Source organism: Equus przewalskii, chromosome 19 (assembly GCF_037783145.1).
Source record: "Equus przewalskii isolate Varuska chromosome 19, EquPr2, whole genome shotgun sequence".
In the NCBI taxonomy this organism is placed as follows: Eukaryota; Metazoa; Chordata; class Mammalia; order Perissodactyla; family Equidae; genus Equus; species Equus przewalskii.
In genome coordinates, this window is record NC_091849.1 from 49,849,923 (window position 1) to 49,876,854 (window position 26,932).

Here is a 26,932-nt window from a genome sequence, read left to right on the forward strand (position 1 = left end):
TGTGGCTTCCCCACCCTTTATTCTGAAGCACTGATTTGTGCTATTTAAAAGCAGCTTCATGGAGAATTCACGCCCATCTTCTAAGCTGACCATGAACAAAGGAATGAAGGAGAATGGAGAATGCCAGGGGCTCCCGGCGCAAGGGCACACAGCGGATACAGTCAACTGCAGTGCCAAGCAAGATAGCTAAGATTACTCCTCGCTCAGCATAAAGGTCCCAAAGGATACTAAAAGCTTGGCAACCTTCAAAAGCTTCCCTTGCTTCCTGCATGGGGTGGGGGAAACAGCTTGCTTAGTGGGAAAAACCATAGCCCAGGGCCAATCCGCTGGCTAGATTCATCAAAGAGATGGCTGAGACAGAACAGATTTTTCCCTTCCGTATGGGAATGACTCATGAGCTTGTTTACTCAAAAAGTTACATCCTCCATTGAGAGAGGTGGATGATAGGGGAGCTGGATGATAATAACAGCTCAGGTTCACATGGGGTAGCCCACCCGCTCCTGTCCCTCATCGCTCTATGCACAGTCACACAGGCACACCCCAATGCCCAGAAGATGGGCAGCACATTTTGATCATTCCGCCTTCATTTTTCACCATAAACAAAGTGGACAATATAACTACTCTCTTTTCATTTACTCTTTGTCCTTTTAGAAAGGGAACGTACTTGATTGGTTAAGAATACGAACTTGGAGTCAGACCGCTGGGTTAAATTCCTGATTCTGCTGAATTGCAAACTGTGGGACCCTGGGCAAGTTACTTAACTGCCCTGGGCCTCGTTTCTCTGTCACTCAAAATGGGGATAATAATGTTACTTCTATCACAGAGTTTTGTGAGGATTAAATTAGTCAAGAGAGAAAGAATAATTCTCACCACGTTATTAGGTGTCAACAAACGTTTGATAGTATCACTATTACTTCACACATGACTAAACGTTCCTCTTCCAATACAGATCTTTTCTTTGGTATTACCTTAATAAGTTCAAGCTAAACCATTAATGGAATTAGGTTTTTAGGGAAAACATATTTGTTCTATGAAAAATGTTTTCTTCTCAGACTAGGGAGAGTCTGGGAGTCTCAAGAACTCTCTCTAAAAAAAGAAGAATTTTATATATATGGATGTGCGTTTCTGTTTATCTGAAGAGTCATCCTTGTATATGTGCGTACATGGGACAAGAAATCTAAATAGGTGGATGGATATATGGATGATAGATTAGCTAGCTAGACAGATAAAACGTATATACATACACACGTAGAATTTTATTTTTCTATTTTATTTATCTGTTCCTTTTCCAGCATCTTTGAAAAATCACAGCAATCGCAGAGCTTAGTCATCATTTTCCTCAGCCCTATATTTAAAAGATTCACACAGGCAAAGACAAGGAGGCATTTGCATATTACTTTCTTCCACACACTCTGTATCTTTCAAACATAATGATACCAAAATTTTCTGCAAATCTGTTCTCTGACACGTAAGAAAAATTATCCAGTTAGTGGATTATTCTAACTCCTTTGGGCACAGTGACTACTTCTTCCACTTTTAATGAAGGTAGGCTGAGCTATTTTTTCTGGATTTCACTGGATTATAAAATTCCTCTCCTGCATTAAACCCAAAAAAGAAGGTTGTGGACATACATGCCTACTTATTTCCACATTCTTTACTGTGTTGTACAATGTACTTAAACGACAGGTAATCCTCCATTAGATTGGCCTGGTTCAGTCTGTGATTTTTTAATTTATGGGTTGATTTACTCACTGGGTAAAATCAGGACGTCATCCCCAGGGCCTGGAGTGGTATGGTTGTGTCCTCCCCAGCCTTCTTCAACTCCTGTCCATGCTTCAGGGTGGGACCATTTTAAAGCTGACTCAGGTACAGAGGTAGAAGCTAGAAAACAAAAGGAATATAGCAAGACTAGCTATGAAAATCTGATTCACTATGATAACTTGCAAATTCTGTCCTTATTTTAGGACGCTGTGATATTTTCACCTCCCAAAGTACTTGTCTTTTGATATTTTATAACCTTCCAAAAAGACATTTATCAGGCATAAAGCAAGTAACTATTCAATTCTTTGATTACCTCCACTTCTAGGGAAAATATATTCTATTTTTGTTATTAAACACTTGTGTGTTGTCTTATTGTAAATATTACATATGCTTATCATGGAACATTTGGAAAATACAAATATAGAAACAAAAAGAAAAAATAATAATTGCCTGCAATCTCATTAGCTAGAGATAACTGCCATTCACCTTTTGTTTATATTTCCTTACAGAAATTCCCAGCACTTTTATGTAATTGAGATTATATCATATCTGCAATTTTATATCCAGTTCTTATTTTACTGAGCTTAGCAGTTTTTCATATGCATTTTCCAATGTCATTAAAACTCCTTGTAAACATAATTGTAATGGCTACATAATATTCTATCATATAAAAAGTCCATAATTTACTTAACCCCTAATGTTTGGTATTTAGGCTCCTTCCACTTTCTTTTTAAATTATAAATAATACAGTGCTAAATATCTCTAAGCAAATCTGCCAATAATACTGATTTCTTTTTCCAATAGAATATTAGCAATGGAATCACTGAATCAGAGGGAATGATCTCACAGCTCTTAATACAGCTTAAAGTCAGCATCATAATCCAGACACCGTTCTTTGCAGTAATTTACATACACTTGGTATGTTCCAACTAGTTTTTATTGATATCGCCACTGATGATAAAATGGCATTTTCTTTTCAACCATCCCACTGGCTTCTTCATCAGGAAATTGAAACATAAATCTAATAATTTCCAATGGAGACTTCCCAGTATCACATCACTCACACCATGTTGAACTGTACCCACATGTTCTTTTCTGGAATGTGATCCCTGGTCAGAGTTAGAAAGGCAGAGAGATTGTCTCAAAAAAGGATGAAAAAAATTCACAGATGACTAAGTGTTCTTCTTCCAGTACAGATCTTTCATTCAGCATTATCTTAAGAAGTTCAAATTAAACCATAAATGGAATTAAGTCTTTTAGGAGAAATATCTTTGTTCTATGAAAAATATTTTCTTCTCAGGCTAGGGAGATTTCCTGGGAATCTCAAGAACTCACATGATGGGGGAACCTCACATGATGAAGGGGGCGGGAGATCTCATCATTACTCACTAATTTCACAAACATAAATAAAGAGTGCCTTCTCTATTAGGACTGTCCTAAAAAATAGGGATACAAAAAGGAATAAAATGTCACACTTGCCCCCAGGGAGCTAAGAGCGTTATGAAAGTTGTGTAAGTAAATATTGTGCATCTGGGCTGCATATTAAAGTTTAGGAGATACAAAGGTAAAAGGCAGAGGGAGATGAGGGTAAGCGATGAGAGTTTGTACTCCAGACAGAGGGAGGAGCATGAGCAATGGCAAGAAATAAGAGATCAAGTGGAGGAACTATAAGCAGTTTGGTGTTGCTGAGCCACAGAGATGGAAGGGGACAAGTGATGAGGCTGGAGAAATAATCAGAGGTCAGAGTGTAAAGGGTAACAAAGATGCAGGAGCCAAGGATGAACTTTGAGATACCAGCATGGGTGTTAAAGGACAGAGATGCCCATTAAGACATATGCTGATGAATTTAGTTTAGGCGGTATAGAGCTGTGTGTGTCCGTAAGGACTCCAGGTAGAGATATACAGCAAGCAGGGCAAGGATTTGAATCTGAAGGATGGGAGAGCCCTCTGAATCAGAGAGATGGAGTTTGATGTCACCTGCCCAGAGGTCACATTTGAAACTCTGAGGATGGTTGTGACAGTTCCAGAGGATTACAAAGTGAGAAGAGAAAATGCCTGAGGTCAGAACCCTGGGGAACATTCAGTTATTTTGTCTATCTGAACCCAACTCCCCAGTAGTCATGGTCTAATTAGAGCCCCAGGATAACTTAAAAATACATAGGTTGTGGTCAAGTAGAAATCCGGGCAATTTATACCCCACGCTATGGGAATCAGGCATAGTCTTGGAACAAGCCTCATCAGAAAGAGGCTTTACAAATATTTTACAAACACCAATACCATAATACCTTTCTAAGTTTTCTCCCAATTTTGCTAGCTTTCCAATACTATACTCTAAATATTCAAGTGGGGATGGGATGGGGACTTTATTGAAGTAGTCACTATCTAGCATCACAAAGGCCAGAAAGAGATGTCCTGATGCCTTACTTCCAGGAATATTTCTAACAGGTAATGACTAGGTTCTTTAAAACTCCATGCCAAGCTTCAAAAACTCTTAATTACTCCCATCTCATATCACAGATGTTGGGAACAAACACTCTTCACTTTTGTCACCTTCACCCTTGTTTATAGGTGAGCTGAAATTGTCTTTAATTGAACAAACTAAATCTTAAAGGAGCTATTCTAAAGGATGATATTATGAATGAATTTGATCATTCTGTACCATCTTGTGTTAAGATAAGAACACTTAATGGAGAAAGAGACAGTTTCAGTCTCCTGCAGTTATTAGATTTCTATACAGTTTATATCAGGCTTCTATAAGACTATTATTAATATAGAAAGGCGGGGAGAGAAGAAGCCTACAAGAGTGAAAGAAGAAGTAGTGAGAGACACGTAAGGGGAACCCAGAGAGAGGAGTGCCTTGGAAGCCTAAGAGACAGAGCATGTCCAGAGGGCAGAAGTGGTCTTGTTAATAGCAAAGTTCCGATAAGAGAGAGAACAAGAAATGGCTATTGAATTTGTCAACCAGAGCCTGGGTGATCAAGATGAGAGGAGTACCAGTGGAGTGGTTGAGGTGTAAACCACCGTGGATTACAGTGGATTGAGAATGCACTGGAAGTGAGGAAGGGAAGACGTTAGGTCAGATAATCCAAAAAGCTCCTTGAGGAATGGACAGCTTTAAGATTTGAGACCCTCTGCCTTTGATCTATCCTCCCAATCTTTAGACAAATTAGACTTATCTTAAAACTGAACTTTATAAATTTTGATCAGGACCAACATTTGCGACAAAGCCTCACCCTGCTTTCCTCTACAAATTTGTCACTTGACCACAGTTAGAATTTGAAGTGGTCTCCACCTTGATTTCTGAGTCAAATGTTGCCCTCTCCACCTAGGTCCTTCATCCACCCTAGCCTTTTATGGTTCTGCATCAAGAGAAGACTGGTCTTTGAGAAGTTTGCAGGAGAGATATCAACTAGAGGAGGATTCAGTATCCATGAATTTTGTTTTGTGTTAATTGAGAGGCACCGAACAGAAGGAGCTAGTAGAGAAGGAGAGGTTAACCACACAAGAAAGAGTCATTCACTGATGGGACAAAGTTAAGAAGACGCTGAAAGAGATGGGTTGATTTTAAACAGGAGAAAGGCTGACAGATTCTCAGAGACCAGAGGAAAGGAAATAAACTTAGATCTGTGGGGAAAGGGCTGGCAAATTTAGGAAGTGAATATCTGATCATCTGAATGTCTTCACATGACTGTGGACAGTATTTCCAATTAGCCCTCACTGAAAAGACAGCATGGTTCAGATAGAAGATCTTCAGAAATATTTTGATCTTTCTCCAAAGACGCTTGCTTCACCCATTCTCCTTTCTTCCGTCTTTCATAAAGCATCAAAGACATTGAGAGGAAACCAACAAAGCCACAATGTTGGAGGAACATGAATGACCTGTACTGAGGTATTAAGAAACCTGGGTACCATATTGACCCAAATTAGCATAAATCCTCACCCTGAGTCTGCTAAGCATCCATATAATAACTTACATCACCACAGCCTCCTCTGCTCCTCCCCAACATTGGCCCATATGTACTCCAATTTCTGCTGCTTCTAGAGTCTCCTGTCTGCAATGTCCCCACAGTGACCAGCATACTCTGATACACAAAATAAGCCCTCAATTGATTGTGTGAACTAAGAGGCTCTCCGAAGCAGATCAACTTAACCCAAAATGTCCCACCTGCATTACATGCTCATACTGAATCTCTGAATGGGTTAACATATAGATAGAATTCCATTAATCATTCTGTTCTTGTTTTGTCAAGAATTTTTGAAATTGTAATAATTTTACTGTTTTTCATAGAGCTTTTCATTAAGCAAAATACATACTCATATTTAAATTTTGACTTTAGTACACATACCCCACACCATGGGAATCAGGCAATGTCTTGGAAGCATATTAATATTTGAAATTTCTTCCTGATGAATGGTAATGTACTAATTTTCTAACTCCCTGTGTTTTAGTATAGTTTTTTATTCCAAACTATATAGGCTAGGAAAACTGGATATATGTATTTGATTTTAATCTAATTCATGAATTAACATATGCCAAAAAGTAATTTAAACACCTGAGAGTTTATATGGTATAGCAGAAAGAACACTGGACTGAGTTGGGAAACCTGAGTTCTCATCCAGGCTCAACAACTGACTACTGATGTGATTAAGTAAACTGTTTAATCTCCAGGCTCCCACGCCCTTATTTGTAAAATGAGGCAATTGGATAGGATAGCTTGTAAAGTTTCTTCCCTTATTAAAATTCTACAACTCTACGAAGCATCAGCTGTCTATTTATTCAGCATGTTGTAATTGACAGGCTAAGCGAAGCATCTCCCAGTTAAACTGACCCCTCCTGAAAAGCCCTGGATACTGGCCACCCACAGTGTCCTTCCAAAGAGTCCTGAACCAAGAATGACCACGCATAGACAATCCAGTATCCTCTGAGGGGGCCTGGCATGAGAGCTCCCCTAAAAAGCATGTTCTCTACAAAATAGCGACTGATTCAACCAATTGAGTCTCTTCTTGAGGAAATTGAACACAGAACTTTCAGGAAGGAGTGAATAGTGAGATTCTTTTCCTTGGTGAAAGTTATTTTAAAGGCAATTTATCCATTGATTATTTAGTTAGTCATTTGATTGACATCCCCAGGTGACCATAAGACCCCATGAAGTCAAAGACCATCGCTCATCGTTGTATCCTCCTGCACCTCGCACTAAAGGCACTCAATAAACAAGGTATTTTGAGCCACCTAAAGAAAAAGAGGGAAAAGGACAGGGAATATAAAGAACAAAATGCTTTGGTAGCTCAGAAACAGTTATGAGAACAAAGAATCACATTCTTCCTGGGCCAGTAAGCATGGAGCAGGGACCATCAGAACTTCTCATTTATAGTTTCAGTCCCGTACCTTTACTTCATTTATTTATCCATTTAAATGGAGGAATTAGATCATTTTTGCATTAGCATGGGCTCTGCTCTGACATAATACAAAAATGCCACTGGAAATCAAAGGAAAACTCAGCCTTTGAAAAGACTTATCCCTGCTGCAACTGTACAGTTCAACTGACTCAGGATAAACAAAAACAAACCATGAAATACATTAGAAGGTGCTTATGAGTCATTTAGTCTTTGAGAATTTGGCTTTTATAAGTTACAAAGATTTCAAGAACCATCTGACTTTTGGGGAGGATTTGTTTACCCTGATTTACTGAAATTACTGGGAACAATTAAAGTTTTGAGATACCCTGAATTTTTCCTTCCATTTGGTAGGGGCCTAATGGCCCATCTGCAGACCTGGACTCCTGTGTGCACATATGGTCCATAATTTATGAAATGTGCTTATTTACATGTTTTAATTCTTACTTGCCGATGTTTTGAAATGCACTCTTCTTATATCTTTCTTTGACATGCAGACAAATATTTTAGCTATAGAGGTGACACAATAGAGAGTGGTTAGGCATAAAAGCTTCAGGGCTGACACCGGCCTCTTTGCAGACAATACGACGAGAGGAACCGTAGAACTGTTATTGGAGGACAGACTGCCATTCCAGGCTCTTCTGTTGGGTTAATACTCACCTGAAATAGTTGGGGGCACACCTTCCTTCACCTGGAGAATCACTCGAACTTGGCCTTCACCTGAAACTGAACACAGAAAGCCCCAACTTGAATGTGACGCCAAAATCATCTTCGTACAAAAAATATTCATACGTGAGAAAGGTGGCTTTATGCTCAATTCTCCCCAACCTAGCTAAATCTTCAAAACAAAGAAAAGAAGTCCTTGTTGGTTAGTCTAACAGTTGATTTTCAACACTTGATTTTGACTGCTTTTATTTGATTAAATTTAATTGCAGTAAGGTCTCTGAGAGAATTGGCACATAAATAATTAGGGGAAAAAATCCTTTAGCCGTATGTTCTCTGGAGGCCAATGCTGGTCAGCAGGGCACACCGCAGATCCTATTGCCTCTCCATCATTTTGAAGGCTCAGTTTTTAGAATTCATGTGCTTCTCACCAATAGAGTTCAGATCACCCATGAAATGTATTTGCTTTACCTTTATCCCAAGAAATTGTCCTTTTAATGAAAGCTCTTTTTCCACCCTTCTTTCTCCTCCCATCTTCCAAACCAACTGAGCACATTTAAAAGGGCTGGGGTTCATTAATTTTAAGTGTTCAATAAATTAGTGGAAATAATCAAAAGGCCTGATTCTTTCTGATAATGACAATTTGATGTCAGTATAAACCAGTAGATTAAGCTGGGAACATATGCTCCTTTGCCAAGAGAGGCTGCTATAATTAAATAGTGAATGCAGCTACAAGGTGCGCTCACGCCTGATTAATTAGTAATCAGGTGCACGAACTCTACTTCTCAGTAACACCTTGTCTCTTATTGGTTAATTACCTTTCTGCCTTATCAAATGCCAAGCGATCCAGCATCCCCATCACTGGAGGGTCCAGTGCTGCTGAAGGCTGCAGCCTTGGGGCCTTGGTCAAAACCATGCTCTCCGTTTGCCTTTCCCTGGAACCCTGAGCCCTTTCCTTTATCACAGGATGGAATAGACCAAGGGTCACTCTTTCTAACTACAAAGCACACGCTTCAGGACGTTACAAAGAAAACAATCCCAAAAGGGATCCATGACGAGAGCTCTTCTCTTCTTCTATTCTTAGTTTCAACATTATTCTCATTTAAAAAATTTTCCCATTATAAAATGCGTGAGTCTATGGCTTTATCCTTACACTGTACACAATTGGAGACCAGGTACAATGGCCAACATGTTCTTTGTATTCTGTGTATCCTACTTTGTCATCACTTTTAAGACTTGGCTTATACTGTTTTTTCATCTAATTATATATTTTGCCCACTTTCTAACTTAATAATAATAATAATAAAGCCACCAGCCCAGCATCTCATCTCTTTTTTCCTATAATGTCTAACTCATCCACTTCTGGTCACACTGATCTATGCATTTTCTAAAGTTGAAAAGCACTTCTAACACCAAACTGTGGTATTCATCCCAAGCTCGCTCTCAATTTAGCAAATATTTATCGAGCATCAACTGTGGTGAATTTAGGAATGCAACAATCACTAGCTCTGTCTCTAAATTTTTGAGGAACGGGCTTTTCTCATGTATCTTAAGACAAAGACATTGCTGGACATGTAGATGCTTAATCTTCCAGACCAATCTAGAAATCCTAAGTCTATAGTGCCCTCTGATATGGACACAGTACTTAACTGACAATTTGAAAAAAATCAAACAAATGGAGGCAGGAAATAACCCTCTTAAAGGAACCAAAACACAAAATGGTAAAAAAAAGTTTTGCTCAATCAAAAAGAAGAGCAAAAGAGAATATGAAGATGATGACATCTGAAAACATACAAAAGGCTATAACAATAGAACACTCTTCTACAAGAGAAAGGAACTGAATATTGTCATAGAGTCAGACTCTAAGAAAGGGAAATTGGAAAAAAATTCCGGGAACCATTTGGAAAGGGAAATCAGTTCATTGAAAAACGTTATAAAAGTCATCCTTGTCAATAGTTTCCAAGAAGTTGTAGATTTCAGGACCCCTGTGTCCTCTTCCTCAAGACACAGCACTGAGGGAAGGGACATAAAAAGGGAAAGTTACTAGTAAAAAGTCTTTTTCAAAGCCACTATAGTCATTTTATAATGATTTATTCAACCCAAAAAAAGTACAATTTATACTTATAAGAGGAATGGTTGGGGGAAGAAAGAATGGAAATATTATTTTTTTCCCTCTAGATAGATGAGGAAATTTGAAATGGAGGGAAAATAATCAATGTATTCAAAATCCCCTGGGTGAAAGGACATCGTAAATAACACGCATTGTAGTTATCATCATGGTGATTCACCCTAACACTGAAAAGGCTGACCCTCCACACATCTGACTCCCATGACAGGCCGTTCTACTGTCCTTTCATTCACTAAACCACGTGCCCAGGCTCTGTTCTTGGTAAACCAAGGCTTCCTGGCTCAGGGTGCTATCATGTCTGTACCTCTGCACTGATGGCTTCTGCACTGATGGCTTCTGCACTGAGTGGACACTGATTTTGTTTGGCCTCTACATGAGGACAAATGGTTCCCAGCTTCTGAGGGAACTCTTCCCCAAAACAGGCATTGAAACTAAAATTTACATAGAAAAGCTATTGCTCACTTTAGTAAAGCAAGAGTGTGACTAGCACTCAACCTGAGAAGTAGTTTCAGTATCCGAGGAAATGGAGAAAAGTTACCAAAAGTAGGAAAGATTGGGAAAGTCTGATTCCTATACCACCACTTATCTGTGCAGCTCTGCGGGCTGGTTCTGAGCCTGTGAGCATGGTGCAGAAGGCTGTTTCTTCCCAAATACCATTTCTACATCATGAGAGTGATGGGGAAGAATGTCGGGGCTAGAGTCCCACCACCTGGATTTGAACCCTGGGTCTTCTAGTTCCTAGATGTGGGCAACTGACAAGTTATTCATCACTTCTGAACCTCACTCACTTCATCTGAAAATGGGAATAATCTACTATCTACTTCCTAGGGTTAGTGGGAAGAAAAGATGAGATAATCCATGTAATATGCTTAGGACAGTTCCTGGCACATAACACTAAGTGTAGCTATTATCAATACTGTTGTTATGGTATGCTCATTATTCTAGAAGTCAGTTAAGAAAAACCAAGAAATATGCTTTTATTCTTTTTACAGCTGCACCTAATCATGACGAGCCACAGTATTCAGAGTTGTAAGCAACTTAACCAGATCTGTTAAAATTTGCTAAATGCGTTGATGCTATAAAAGACAGTGTAAATTTTAAGTGTCATTTCCAATTTGGACAGAGACAAAGAAAGATGAAAATCATTTAAAAATAAAGGTATTGACTCAGTAAGAGTTTAAAAACCTTGTACAAGCTGTGATATTGTACATATGCTTTCTCAGTGCTTACGATTGCTGATTTTGTATTTGTAATATGAGAATGATGAATCTACTTTGTTTATAAATGAAGACTCACTACGTTTGATCCTTCCCAGATTGTAAGAATTTCTAGATTGGTCCTCAAAAAGAAAAGAAGTCTTTGGGTCAATCATTGCCAAGTTATTCTGACCAGTGCTATATGAGCTGAGCTTGCTATAAACACAGACATCTAAGAGGAAGAGAGAAATGTGCTGAGAAAATGGCTCCTGGTAAGAGGAATGAGAGTTACTTAGTTAGAGATGATGCTTGTGCTTGCCAGAGTTAGGTGTTGTGCCTGGCACTAGAGAAGAGAAAAATTAAGTAATCCTCTCCCTGAGGAGGTCCAATTCTTTCTTGGAATTTTGGAGGGAGAAATATGAACCTATGCAGAAAGAAAAGACACTCGGCATGTTAGCAGGCTGTACACGCCTTTCCTATTTCATTCTTCGTCCATATTGCCATTCTCACTTTGCCATTGAGGTCTGTGCACATATTAGGACCTCTCATTCAGTCCACATTTATTTGGTGGGAGTCAGCCATTGACAACACATGGAGAGAACGTGAAACAGCAATTGCAATCTGCGTCAGCAAATTTCATCCAGTCTCACCCCCAGTCTCACCCCGACTCACGCACTCTCTGTCTGTCTGACCGCCCTGGACCCCTCTGCAGCCGTCTTCATGAGCCAGCTGTTGGATTGGGTCCTCTCTCCACATTTTCAGCTTAGCTTGCCCTGTCCTCTGCCCTCACCTCTTCTTCGGGATCTGCCTACCGCACCCGCACACTCCTGCTCCACTTCTCCCTACCTGTTTGGTCAACTTAACCTCACTCCCCAGAAGTTGACCTCTTTCACTAAGCCACAGAGAAGGCTTTCTTGCCTATTGGTCCTTGGGCACCTAAAGCTTGATTTGCAGGACCACACTGCTGTCTGATTGCAGCCTCACAGAGACAGCCACAGAGTCACCTTGGTCCCTGTAACACAGGATCTGCTCAAGGCCTTCACAGAAACCTATGAAAATCCCGTGACCACCTTTGGAGCCTTCTCTTATCCCCAATAGGCTTCCTTCCTGGAAGGGTGTGATTTTTTTAAAAATAGAAGAACTTGATCAAGATGCTGGCTGATAGATACATCTGCATTAACCACAGACCTGAGTGTGAGCTCAGTTAAACCTTCTTAATTAACTCAGAGAACAATAACAATTGTTATTCGGACTCAGAGCGATGTTTGCCACACTTTCATGGGGCACTCGTGATTTCCTGGGCCCTGAATAGATCTACAGGACCAGAACCTCCGGGGAGGGGCCTGGTAACAAGCATTCCAGCTGTTTGCCTGTGGGGCATGTTTAGAAACCACTTATTTAAGGAATTTTACAACTTCTCTCATATCATACTCTCAAAAATGTGGTTTGTTCTCAGGAGCAGTTGTTCTTAGCAAGTAAGGAGAGAGATTCAGATAAAAAAGAGACCTTTGTGTTCACACTCCATGCGTTTCATCAACTATACCAAAACCTTGCAGACCACATTATATTCCCAAAATATAAAATGTGAGTGACCATCTTAGTGGCATAAAAAAATTTATTTTAAGAGCCATGAATGTTAATGTATTTTAGAAAAAGCAACTAAATCATTAAACCCATGATTTTATGGGTATTACTGCTTAGGAAGAGGTTAGGTTTTAAAAATAAGACAGTGTGGGAATGTATTAAGAAAAACCTTACATAAATACTAATACAAGAAGCATAAGGATGTGACAAATTGTGAAGGTGGTACTCAAATATCTAAAGTTTGGAAAGCACAGAGTTAATCAACGAGTGCAGGTTTTTCCTATGCATAGAAAGAAGAATTGGTTTACAAGGGTAGGGATACAAACTTGGATTGAAAAATACCACTAGTATACTAGAAAAAGCACTCAACCTAGTCAGAGAAGCCGGGTTTGAATACCGGTTATGCCGCCTACGCCCTGCATGAATTAAGGCTGGCCACCAGCATCACTAAGAATTAGTTCCTTAACCTGAGTCATGTCTAGAAAAAGTATTTGATTCTAACATCTAAATTTTCCTTCCTTCCCTCTTATTTTCATTTCTTCTTCCTTCTTTCTTTTTCTCCCTTTCCCTCTACATTTTCCTTTTGGAGAAGTTTCTCGCAATCCAGAGGCAAAATCCCTTTGACATCCCCAGCTCCTATCTCATTCTCTATATTTTAACCACAAAGTTTAATACATTTCCCTAATGTCTATCCTCTATATTACTGGTAAAAATCCTTGGGGATCTTTGGGGAATGAGTTTTCTACAAGAATGTAAATTAATTGATTAACTAGAATGCTATAGATTGCCTTAGAGGGCCTCAGCATGGGAATGGTTGCAGGGTTCCAAAGGATTATGATTCTGCTCTGAGTATAGAATCCTCCCAAAGAGCCCTGGGGAGCCAGATGAGGCCTCTCTCCTGCTTAGATCTAAGCAGGATTCCTTCTCAAGGAGTCGCGTGGTGTCTTCTGGACGAGCTGAAAACCAGAAGGGTCTCAGCAGCAGCGTGCTCCATCCCAGTGTCCTCGGCACTTTGAGGAAAGAGAAACCTGGGCGATAGCCATGATCTCCTAGCCACGCACTCAGGAAAACGTTCCTTATTTTCAGGCTCTCCCAAGTTAACAGCATCTTTTTGAGCTGTCTGCATGATGTGACTCGAGTTCTTCAGGGCGACTGGTGCAGACAATAAAATCCATCTGTCTTTCTATCTACAGCCCTCTTGCCCTCCCAGACAACAGCCCCGGCTTCTTGCCAAACAGCCTGCCTTTCTCTTGGTGAGGGGGACATTTGGAGACAAGCATTGGCCAGCCTGGCTAGACGTCTTTTCTCAGTGGGATCAGAAGAAGGTGATGCGCAGGAGCCCCTGAGCCTAGCAGGCGGACTTTCTCAGCTGCCGCCTCGCACAATATCCCAGCTCGGCTGCCTCTCCACTGCGCGAGCGGGGGCTGTGTGAACTCGGGAGGGCAACTGTGAATGGCTCAGCATCTGATATGAATTTATCACCGGCTGCTGGTTGGATGGGGCATAAAGCAAGAGGAAGGGGCTGTGAGTGTTTAATGTGCCCTGCCACAACGCAACGGTTTGCCCTAAAGAGCCTTTTACCAATATAAAAGGACAGGGTCAAAAGTAAGTTGACCCCTGACAGAATGTACAATTATTAGAAGAGGGCTGTGCACGAGCAGCTGCTGGAACCCCACTGGTCCCGCATCGGGCTTCCAAGAGTCAGAATATGAATAATCAACTCAAGATTGTTTTCTCCACCCCTCTCAACCCCCACCACCTCCCCCCAACCTTGTCCTCCTGTTTGGGGCAAGTCCTATTATCTTTCTACAGGAAGGAGCATAACCCTCCCCAGCAGCTGCAATAATTGTGTTCCTATTGTGATGAAGACCTCCTCCCGGCCACCCCCCTACAAGTGGCCATTGTGAGTGGGGAGTCAGTGATTATACGCTCCGCCTGATGCTTTGGGGGACCCAGCTGCCTAAGTGCTGACACACGAGCATGGGTAAAGCCAGGGAGGGGGCTGGTGGAGGTGGAGGAAAGAGGTGGGGGGATCTCGTGTCTGTGAGATGGGACTCTGACATACCAGACCTTTTGCATAAGTCAAGCCCAGAACAAATGAGGCTTTATCAGGCCCCAGTGATGAGGGGTCTCATCTCCCTTTGAAGTGGAGCTGAGCATGGGGCCTAGCAGCTTTTCCTCCTTTGGACCAAGCAAACATCCTTCTTTTGATATGCTACATGCTCATTATCTCTGCCCCATTTAATGATTTTTGATTGAAGGGTGGCGGCTGGGATGCTGAGAAGATCGTTAGAAAGGCTCCATCCAGCCAAGCCCGCAAGAAAGGCTTTCCTTGTGCTTGGGCCTAAATTTGGAATTTCTTAACAGTGTGCGCTTGTTCTTAGAGGCAGATAAGGGCTGAGCGTGAAATTCTTAATTAAGCAATAAATACAGAGTGGGGTGTCAGCAGATGTAGCCAGTAGCCATGGCAACGGAAATCACATGGGCAAGAGAGCTGAGACTAGATGTAGGCCTCAGGCCTGGGCCTGACTGACAGCTGAAGAATCCTACAAAGCTTGTAAACCAGATTAATTAGCTGACTAATTATTTCATAGCGTTAATGTAACTAAAAAATAAAAATAGTTCACCATGAACTGAAACATCCCTGGAAAGAACAGCAGGGAAAGAGGCAGTGGGAAACGGGCTGAGTGAGACAGAGGCATGGACTGCCAGTGAATCCAATCGCGGAGACGGAAACGCGGGCTTGGGGATTCGCCTCCAACTTTGAGAATGTGAAAGAACACTGTTCTACAGTCACACCCATTCCCAAGCATGACGTATAAGTTATAGTTTGGAATTGCCGCTCGTGATAGTTTATCGCATCTAATATTGCCCCTCCTGCTCCCAACACAAGTATAGCACACACGTACTTTCCTTGTAAGTGGCTCCTTGGGCAGAATTCTCATGGGCTTTAGAAAGAAAACCTGAGCCAATCTCCTTAAAAGATATTTTTAAATGAGTGAGGTGATCTTATTCTATGGATAACAATTGCTTAAGTGGTGTGGAATTTCAATCGTGGGAACAACATATCACGTATGTCATATTATCATGGATCTCAGTTATCGTACAAAATCTAGTCAAGGAAAATAGAATGAGACCCTTTCAGAAAGGTTATGACGTGTATACCGAGTTCGAGGCATGTGAGATTGTTGATCTTGCTGAAAAAAGAATAATTTCAGAGAAATAATCTATTGAGAAAATTTGTAGTAAGATAACACGGCATGCTAACCACACTTGAAGATGTTTGGGTGTTTTGTCCCACAATTCCAAGAGATAAGTAAGCATTCTTAGCCTCCTTGTATAGATGAAGCCACTGAGGCATGGAGCATTTATAATTCCATGCCCCGGGTGAAAGAGTCAGGCAGCCACTGATTAAAACCCTGAGCCCTGAGCTCTCTCCGTGAGCCTTCCAAAGAATCTGCATTCCACAAAGACGTCTGTTGAACAAAGGCAGGACTTGTGTTGGTGGAGAAGAGAAATACAAGAGTCAAACACATTATATGTGCAGGATTCTTTTCTCTGTCACTGGGGATCGGCCAGAAGTTTTCTCCCACAACCCTGCCCAGCACCCCCAGCCAGCAGGTCAGGGATCAATGATTTCTTAGTGGGCAGCACACTCTAGTGGAGAGAGCCATAGCCAGGAGCTAGAATGCCTGGGTTCTCATCTTTCCATTCTCAGCTGGGTCTAAGATTAGTCAGGTATCTTAAATCACTCATGAAGTAGCCAAATGGAGGAAATGAAGATAATTGCGATTTTCCTTAAACTTCCTCTCCTGGAGGATGTGGTAAGGTTGCAAACAAAAATACAAAAGATGCTCCACTTAGAAGTGGTCAACAAATGGGAGAAACACAGCCAAGTGTCAGTGAAGCAGTGTTCTGAAGAGACGCCAGCCAGGAAAAGGAGCAGGACCCCCGCCCCAACCGGCCGAAAGTCTGACAGGAAACTCAGATTCCGTGGACCTGAAGGGGGTCAAGTAGCTTCTCTGCAATAAAATGAAACGTCTGTCTACAGTACACAACTCTCCCCACGTGTTTTCATCCCAGGAATATGTCCACATAGACCATGAGGTCACAACTAATGTTCTCTTCTTAGATGAAATGTATTTTACGTAAATCTCAATCAGAGACCTAGAAAGTCACATGGTCCGAAAAAACAATTAAGTGACAATAACAAACTAATCAACATGTAAAGTGCATGGGAGAGAACTAGAACTCTATTGCTTGGGGCCTTTTTGGGGGTACCAGCTACTGGTACCCCCAACAAGCAATTACCTCACTGCCACCATGGCATTAGCCTTCCTAGAGATTGTGTAAACTTGACACACAGGATGGCCGAAACCATAGCCAAATCCACACAATCCAGCAGAGCCGTGTGGACCACCACGGAGGGCAGTGCGAGCCTGGGTTCCTCCTGAATCCTCACATCCTCTCTGTGCCAGCCTGGAAATGGGAACAGAAGTGGCTCTAGCCATCTATCTGCCCCATTCCCTCAGAGCCTAGAGGAGGCACGGTGACCTTGAAAGCCACTCCTTGGGAATCCTCTGAAGGGACAAGCATCTCTAAGTTGATTAAACATTCAACCAACCCTCTATGACTTCCTGTTCCCTTTCCAACTCCTATTGCTTGAAGGTGAAGATACTAGGGTATTCTGGTACAAAGAATTTTCTTTAATTAATAAAGGCTATCTACCTAAAAAATGATTTATACTGAAATATTCATCTACATCATATATATGCACATATATACCTACGGATGTACATCTACAGATAAATATATATACTTACACAGATGTGGCTTTATACCATATATGTGTATATACAGTAAAATAATATAACTTGCTATTAATTCAATAAATAATGCTATCACAGGGGAAAAAGATCTGTAGCCATATGACTTGATTTTTTTTTTTCTTTTATGCCACAAATGTTCCTTTATTACATCTGGCTTATGTGACTCTTCAAATTAGTTTGCAGTTCAGGAACAGAATCTGACCAATGGACAAGACAGGCTCTTCAGAAGCATGCTAAGTAACAGAACAAGAGCAACTGGAAATTAAAATTTTGTTCCAGAATATACATCAAGTGAACAGTCAGAGTTAAAGTTAATGGCACCCATTTGCTCCTGTGCAATGTCTGCAGTACTAAAACAGTCTCAGGATCTCTGTCCATCCCGAGATTTTATAGTTTTAGCTTACATTCATGGTTGGATCAAATGAGAAATAAAATTTGAATGGTACAATTCATCGCAAATAAAATATACAACCATCCATTTGGCAAACACTTAAACAATACCAGGGAATCACCATACGCTCCTCTCTAGTGCTATTAAAATTTACTATTCCCAGGCTTCAGCACAGGTCAGACCCAGGTGACATATGGCTAAGGCACAAGTGAGAGGGACAGGGATGCAGGACAATTGCCCAGCTCTCTAAATCCTCAGGGTCCAGTCTGGCTTCTGGCAGGGGCTGGGACCTGCTGTGCTGATGAGATCCCCTGAATTTGACCATTAATAACAAAATTGTCAATCTAGAGACCGATTTGGCCAGATTCTCCTCACAGAGCACACTGAGCTGAGGTTGGTAGAAGTGGATACCTTGGGCTCAGATGACCAATGCTGACATGGTATGGGAAAGGAATACGAGACGAGCGCCAGGAAGTAAAAAAAAAACATATAGTCCTGACCCACACATTGGGCTCCTGTGAGACAGGCACAATAAGAAGGTAAGGAAATCCTTTTGCCCTCTGTTACTCTGCAATCACAGTACAGTTCCTAGACTTAGGAAACGAGGCTCCTGGATCCTTCATCTTGATGCCGCATTCTGACACAAGTCAGAGACGGCCCATCCCCGGTCCTCAGACAAGCCCTCCATGCCTCCATCTCACCTTCCTGACCTCAGATTCCCTTCCAAGCCTTTCCTTCTCACCTTCCACATTCCCTTCATTCTTCATCATGCCTCTGTCTGTAGCTGTCACCTTGTCCCCTCTGCTGTTCCTTGTAACTGTGGCCATATCCAGCCATCCTGTCTTGACCTGTGATCTTTCTACAAATACAGCACTGCCTTAAACTGAATTTAAAATATTAATAACAATGCTTATTAAGCACTTTCTGTGAGTTAGGCACTCTGCTGAAAAGTTACACATGTTATCCTTTATTTAATTTCCTACCCTTTGAAGTAAGTCCTATTATGATCCCATTTTACAGATGAGGAGTCTTAGAGAGAGAGAGTGCCTGCTGAATGTCCCAGACAGTAAGTGTTGGTTGGAGCTGAGGTTTAAAGCCAGGCAATCTGATTCACTTGACCATAGCACACAGCTGCCCCTTCAATTCCTCATCATTTCATAGCATTGAAATCTTAAATTCAAGAGTGGTTTCTGATTATGTGCCCTCAAAATGCTCATCCAACTACACTTACCCAGATAGGTGAGTTGTCTCAACTGGCTATCGAAGAACCAGTCACAGCCTTGGTCCCGACCAGGTGATGGAAGAGAGGGAAGGGACCGCCCCACGTGACTCCCGCACCACATGAGGATGTCAGGGTAAGGCCACACGTCTGCGTGCACCAGCAGGAGGTAATTCCCAGGAGCAAAGTTGTCAAATGTTGCTGAGTACTTGCAGTGAGAGAAAAGCACAATAGTGTTCATTTAGTAAGGAAGATTCTCCCCAAAAAATGAGCCACAAAGAATGCACATGGAATAGTTTAGAAATAGGACAGTTCACACCCAGACTGCTTTTATTGTGGGAAATGGGCTTACTTAAGTCCACTCCATAATAAATTCATAAGCAGAGCTACAAAATCATAGAACATAAAGACTGAACTATGCCATAAGTTTCTTTGTTTTTAACAACCTCGATTAACAGAAAACCAAGACCCAGACAAGTGAATTAACTTGTCCCAGGTCAAACATCTGGAAGAGAGAGAGCCAGGTCGAGAATTCCTTTCCCACTTTCCCAGAACTTAAAGAGGCAGGCAATGACAGGAGTGCCACCCATTTATGACAGTAATAGCTAATACTGTTGGAGCATTTGCTACCTGCTCAGGTACCGTTCATACCAAGTCGTTCAATCCTGGAAAGACCCCCAGTGATTGATACTATTACTGCCTCCATTTTACAGATGAGGAAACTGAGGCAGGCAGAGTTTGATTAACTCGCCCCACATCCTGAAGCAGGAGACTGCTGAGCCAGGATAGAAACCCAGGGCATCCTCCTCCAGAATCACCAGTCTACTGCCTTTACCTTTGAAAACTTCCCAGAATGTTCTCCTGGGAACTTCAAAGGAAGGAAAGAGAGGTGCACATCCTTTCTGAGGGCCATGGTGAGAGGATCAAAATGGATTCTGCTTTGAGTTCCTCAGAACCGTGACATACCTAAAGCAGCTTCCAGCTCCCAAAGACCCACACCTCTAGGGAGAATGTGTATGATGAGAGAGGAAGAAAGAAATGAGTTAAAAGGAAGAAAAGGAGCTTGAGGGAATCCACTAGATTGTTTGGGTTTTTTTTTTCAGAAAATGCACCCACTTCCCACATGATCATTCCTATCTTCCCTCCCCTAACCATTTCACTCCTTCACCCCAACCCAAATGGATGTCTAGACTTTCATCTGCAAAATAATCTTTGACCACAAGGTGGCAGTATGCAATGTCAAAATGCCTTGTTAAGACATTTTCTCTGGCTACAAACACTTCTGTGAAGTAATTTGGTTCTTAAGCCATAATATAAGAATACAATTCTATAGAATGCTTCGAAGCTATTTTCCATGGTGTTAATGAAGTTAAATTTTCAGGCAGAACCATTCTGCATTCAGGGTGAGATTTAAACAAATTCTACAATTTTCAAGTTAAAAACATCTCATTTTCAGTTTACATTCATCTAGCCAAAGGCTGCTGCCGTTTTATCAGCACCAGAAGAGGCTCATACCTGCAAACTAGTATTTCACAGAAGGAAAGATAAGAACTCCTGGGAAATGTGACACACCAATGAATGAATGAATGAATGAATGAATGCCTGGGTTACCTGCAGAGATCTGCTGATCCAAGGGGTCTCGAATCTCAGTGAATACATCTCTTGATCCAAGAGCAGAGCCATCCAGCCATAACGGTTAGACAATGTGTCCCGCACGTAATTGACAGTGGTTGTCTTATTTCTGCTGTCCGTCATAGTTAAATCAGAAGAAACATCCGGAGCATTAGCTCTAGGGTGATTTAAAACAAAAAAAATGGGTTTTAAGTTACTTGTCCATTCTGGATCTAATGCATTCCTCTTCCATCCGTTGTAATTCATCTTCTATTCTCCCCATCTGTCTCAGGTCGTCTTTGTCTGTGTGTACTGAGGTTTTCAAAACAGCCCAGTGAGAAAGTGCCACTGGATTGTCTGTGCTTTACACTGGCCTGGTGGATTAGAGATAGTAACGCTCAGATCTGAGGACACTAATAAATGCCATCTGAATGAGTTCATATAGGCCAGGACTATACACCGTTATTTTAAAAAAGGAATGTCCACGGCCAGAAGTTTGCCATAGACCAGGTTTATCAGCAGCAGAAAACGTACTATGTTGGTAAATAGATATTCCTGTGGGAAGCAATGACTGAGACCCAGAACCCAAAGTGCCTCGACTCTCAGAAGCCCATCTCCAACTGCCCAGCACAAATGGTTGGGAAGCCTTCCCTGGAGTGGAGAGGGAACCTGGCTCCTCTCCCTGGGCTTGCATAATGCCCAGGGCTCCCCGCTACTACCACACCTAAGTGTTGTTGAGTTTGCTTTTTTGTTTGTTAACATAGATTGTGAGATCCTCAAGTTAGAGATATTTTCTCCTTTTTGGTATCCCGTATCCTGACATATGGCCCTGCCCACAGTGGGCACTCAAATCGTGTGTGTTCTGTGAAGAATGCATGCGTGAGCTCTCCCTAACGCAGTTGGTGCCGATTCTCTAATTTACACGAAGCGTTTCTAGAAGATGTGCATTTTACCAAATGAGGAAACTGAGGCACAGTATGGCAAAAGTATTATGTGAATGTCACAGGTAGAACTAGAAATTTTTAAATTTCTACAAATTTTTCTACGTAGCTCATCCCAGAAAGCGATTTTTAACAGTTCACTAGAACATCAATAGATTTAGCCACATGCTAAGATCCTCAAAGAAAGCCAAAGTGGACAGAAAAAATAAAGCAAAAGTAAAAAAAAAAAAAAATCAATACACATTATGACCGCCCTTCCCCCTTTGGTTTAGTTTTCACGAGAATCTTTAACTGTGGCATTTTGCTGCAGGCAGATAATTAAATTCTCAAAGTAGAGGGAAAGGAGACAAGGAGGATGTTGGGTTTTCAAAGTGCGGTGCGGCATGAGCAAATCCGAAGGCGATTTACAATCCAGCGGCATATTATAAAAGGAAACTGTTTTTACTGTTAAATGCCTGGGCTCTTTGGTCAAATGGGTGTAAATTGGGAATCTACATCTGTGTGCACTAGGTGTATGAACTTGGGCAAATTACTGACCTCCTTTAAGCTTTAATTTGCTTTTCTTTTTTAAATGGAGGCAACAAGAGCGTGTATCTCATAAGCTACTAGAAAACTCAAAGCGATAATGTATATAAAGTATTCAATAACCATCCCCGAGTCCAACAACATCTACCTACAACTCATCTAAGAAAGAACCTCAGATGTGCCAGATCTTCCATTCTGTCCTACGTGTTTCAGTGTCTAGAGGTTTATCCAGAATGTTTGGTCATTTGAAAACCTTTCACGAGGCCAGCCCAGTGGCGCAGCGATTAAGTGCACACGTTCCGCTTCGGTGGCCCAGGGTTCGCCAGTTCGAATCCCAGGTGTGGACATGGCACTGCTTGGCAAGCCATGCTGTGGTAGGCATCCCACATATAAAAAAGTAGAGGAAGATGGGCACGGATGTTAGCTCAGGACCAGTCTTCCTCAGCAAAAAGAGGAGGATTGGCAGATGTTAGCTCAGGGCTAGTCTTCCTCAAAAAAATAAATAAATAATAATAAAAAAAAAAAAAGAAAACCTTTCAGGATACAGAGCCTTGGTCCTGGCCATGCAGCACTTGACACATATTTCTTGTAAGGTCAAATGCCTTTGTTTCATCTGCTAATTAATAAAATGAAAGGGATGAAAAATGCTCAGGGCATTTGGAATAGAACTACTCTTTCCCCAGCCTTCCTTACGCAGTGTTTACTGAAACTAGAAATCTTGGGGTGGGAGACTTCTTCCTCTCTCTGCACCTGGGATACTGAGGGTGTGTTTCATAAGTCTGTCAGGAGTTAAATTGGAACTAAAGGACAATCCTCAACTCATATTCTTAGACTCAGACTGGACATGCGGGTCATCTGTTGGAACTTCCAGTCCGTTACAGGAATTTCCTCCATATTCTAACCTGTCCCTCCTTCTAGTTAAGGGGCATTCGCATCCTCAAATTCCTCCTCTGTTTATGGAATTTATTTTTAAATTTTAATATTTAGACTAGCTTTAAAAGCTTAATTTTCTTCCTTGTATTTTCCAGCCATTTGTCCTCCATAGTCATGGCTCCCTCTTCCCTTGACTAAAACGATGCCTCAGAGTCCCAGGAGATCATCCAGCACAATTTGGACCAGCTAATATATATAATGAATAAATATAGGCTTCTGGGAAATGATTGTAAAGCAAATGTGCTAAGAAAAGAGAATTTGGAACCAAGAAATACCACAGATGTAGATAAGTTGGCTGTGGTAGGTACCATGGTTGGTATATAAGGTGGGATTCCCCACAGTCCAGAAAATGATTCTGAGTGTTTCAGGTTCTGAAAGTGCATGCTTTCAGCTTTCACAGAGATATATGGGCTCTGGAAAATGAATCACAAGACCTAAATCCAAGAGACACTAATTGATAAATCAGAATTTCCATTTAATAATTCACAGTAAAAAATAAAACTGCCTTTCACATAGTAGGTATTCAATAAACATTTGTTGAATGAGTAAACAAGTGTTAAATGGACTAGAACACTCCAAAGAACTGCTTAGGGATGTTTCTTCCCAACAGTGAAGTTTACCCGGAAAACCACATGAGTGTCAGGAGATTTCCTGTAAACTTATTATTCGAAGGAGATAAGCAGTTGATCACAAGTTATCAGAACTTAACAGTCAACCCCGAATCAACAGGATATTTGCCAATAGGCCTTAAAATCTTACATTTAGTGGTCAGAAAACCTTTCCTGGGCATATACAAGCAATCTACACTAATAGTAGGCCCTGGTTTAAGACTTCCTTATGAACTTATACCTCTTTTATCCTAGTCAAGTGCTCTCAATTAAACCACTTTTACAAATAGTTTTTTTTTTAACTATAGACCAAAAGAAGAATTCTTTTTGTTCAAATGCAACCATCTGTTCATATTGAATTCCTCCAACCTATACTTTGTCACTCATTTTGCCTTACCAACCTATATTTTGTCACTCACTTTAAGATATCATATCATATTTCCAGAAAAGTTTCCTCATTCCAGCAATGTGACCCCAAGAATCCCCCTGGCCACTTTGATTAGACTTAATTATTTCTCAAATTTCCATCAGTGTCACAGTTATAAATCAATTTTTAGGACATGATTTCTTCTGGTTCAGTTTCTACAAATTCTTATTTCAATGGTTGAAGGAGTCACCTTTCAGATCATACCACCCAATTTCTGAAGGCCCTTGTCAACATGACCCCCTAAATGCTAAGAATTATTCAAGTCTATTCATCATTGGGACTTTTGTACCTTCCTTTTGATGCCTTCTTCTTCCAACCAGCATCCAGTAACCTGATGCTAACCCCTTGATCAACCAGAGACCCACCATGGCACATCGTGATCCTAAATTATCTTCTCCTCCTCCTTCTTCTTGCATTGCCCTGATCCTATCAGGCCACCCTATCCATCTCAACCCAGGCTTATGCGGGATGTAATTGCACAGGCACTCATGTGCAGCACCAGCTTTCTGTGGTGCAATACTGGTACAGAAGGAGGTTATCACGTATACCTTTATCACAGCTGGTAGTGGAAAGGGTTATATGGTGCACTCGGAAAAGCAAATCAAAATGTAAAAGACCCATCTCCCAGTAAGCAAGATGCCTTCAGTTGACCATGACCGGGGGCCAAAAATTCCGAGTCAAATCAGCTCCCATCCTTCTAGGCCAAATGCCAGCAGTGACAGTGGTGGGCTCTTCTGAAAAGCACCAAAAGAACATCAAGCATCGAAGAACCCCATGAAGAGAATTTACCAACCATAATTACTACAATTTTTGCTTGCCCTAAATAGCCACCAATCTCCCTCTCTTTACTTTTAATGAAGCAAAGGAACACAAAAGTGTTTCTAATTTGGAGGAGCCAAGGGAGTCTGCATGGGCCATTAGCAGCAGAGAGCTTCATTACTACGGGAAGAAGTCTCTCCCTGAACTTCTCATGGCTTTATGTGCAAGAAATCAGGAGGCAACCGGTCCATTTTAAATGTTAACCCTTACCTCGGCGTCAGCAACAGCTCGTATACACAATCAAAAAGACAACAGGACTACGAGCCTTCCCTGTCCTGTGCAGTGTCTTAATTTTTGTTCTTTTTTTTTGTTTAATAACCAAGGCTGTTTTTAATTGAGACATATTCCTCTAGAAATATAGCACTATCTCTCCATAAAACTTCCCAGCTTAAGTACCAATTTACAATCCTAGTTGCGTAAACAATTACGTCATTTAGTGCCCCTGCACTGTGCAGAACTGTTGAATGTATACTGCTTAGAAAGGATTTGTTAGGCAATCAGCAATACCAGTGAGAATAAGTATTAACTCCCATTTTTGTGTTTACCATTAGCTTACTCTTCCTCAGAGTCCATATCTCTGTGTATTAAGACAAACACTGTCTTGAGCTCTAAATGCTCTAAATTCAGAACAATTGTGAAATAAACCCTTTATAATGACACACTTCCTAAGCCAGACACATCATAATAACCAGCCCCAAAAGGTGCTGCTAGCATCTATTGAAGGTTAGTGCTTGCTGTTGTCACTCTCATCTTTCACTGCACAAAGAGGACAAAGTCAAAATTTTGAGCACAACCAACAAATTTTTGCAACACAGCTTGCTTGAGCATCTTTTAAAAATACACTAGGCTCACAGAGAGAAAGGGCCATTATCCTACCTGTTGACCTGTCGTCATCTAGTGCTATTTTACGTGTAGCAGTAATGGTTGTTTGACATATGCCCTTATTAATTGAGAAGCACTTAAATATTTCTCCTTCTGAGTAAGAGGAAAGAAATCACAACACTCAGCCTTCCCCCTCAACTTTTAACAATCCTTAAATTCACATACGAAATACAGCTGGTAGGGAGAGAGGCAAGCCAGATGATTAAATAATCCTCGTGTGTCTGGCAGGAGCACCCAACACCACTCCTCCATGACTTTGCCAGTGTATATTTCTGTTTACCCTTTTTCATAGTTGGCTAAAGCAGTAATAACTTATTGTAGAGAAGCCCCAGAATCAACCTAGCATCTCCTCAAAAGTAGCGTCTATGGTTTTTGTAACACACTTGGGACAACGCTTCTTGCTTATTCTATCTTAATCCATGAAGAGAAGCAAGAGATTCTATCATCCTGCTTAGATGGTCCTTCATACACTATTGCATCTCTTCTCTTGATCTGCTGACTCCAGCTGGAATGGCTGCCTCAGCACATGAGAATACCACCACCAGAGCTTACAACCCCAAGGTAGACAACTACCTGTCAGGAATATCAGAAAATGATTTTATGTATCAGGTAGGGAGTTAGACTAAGAAGCGTATCTTCCCTTTTTTATATATATATATACACACACCTGGTGCTGTGGTGGAGCCGACTGACACCTGCTCATGAGCTAATTGTCAGCCCCTCTTCCCAACGCCATGATGGTAGCCTACATAGGTCATGTAAGAGTATTTTCACCACGGAATTAGGCAAATACCACAAGTTAGGGCTTTTTATTCTAGAGAGCTAGTTGCTAAACATTTACCAGCACATTACTGGACCCCTTTATGATTCATAAAATTTCATAACCATGTAGTACTGATGCTTTCCTCAGTTTGGGGCTCACTGCGACTTTTAGATTTTTTTCTATTTGCTTCTGTAACCTCTGCTGCCAAGAAAGGATAACACTTCTTGGAATTTTCCTGTCTCACATGGGTTTTTTTCT

The 26,932-nt window shown here is 41.2% G+C and overlaps 1 protein-coding gene across 3 annotated transcripts in view; it reads right to left on the bottom strand.

Annotated features, from left to right (window-relative positions):
- The window catches only part of PKHD1 (PKHD1 ciliary IPT domain containing fibrocystin/polyductin), a 414,808-nt gene that overhangs the window by 181,904 nt on the left and 205,972 nt on the right, over positions 1-26,932 (bottom strand). For all 3 annotated transcript variants that reach the window (XR_011529807.1, XM_070584791.1, XM_070584792.1), the window contains exons 48-51: positions 20,777-20,954; positions 19,178-19,373; positions 7,816-7,881; positions 1,753-1,881 (exon numbers count right to left, since the gene is read on the bottom strand). Coding sequence is in view for 2 of the 3 variants with exons in the window: in XM_070584791.1 (XP_070440892.1) it covers positions 1,753-1,881; positions 7,816-7,881; positions 19,178-19,373; positions 20,777-20,954 (569 nt within the window). In the remaining variant the exon portion in view is untranslated. The remainder of the gene's footprint in view (positions 1-1,752; positions 1,882-7,815; positions 7,882-19,177; positions 19,374-20,776; positions 20,955-26,932) is intronic.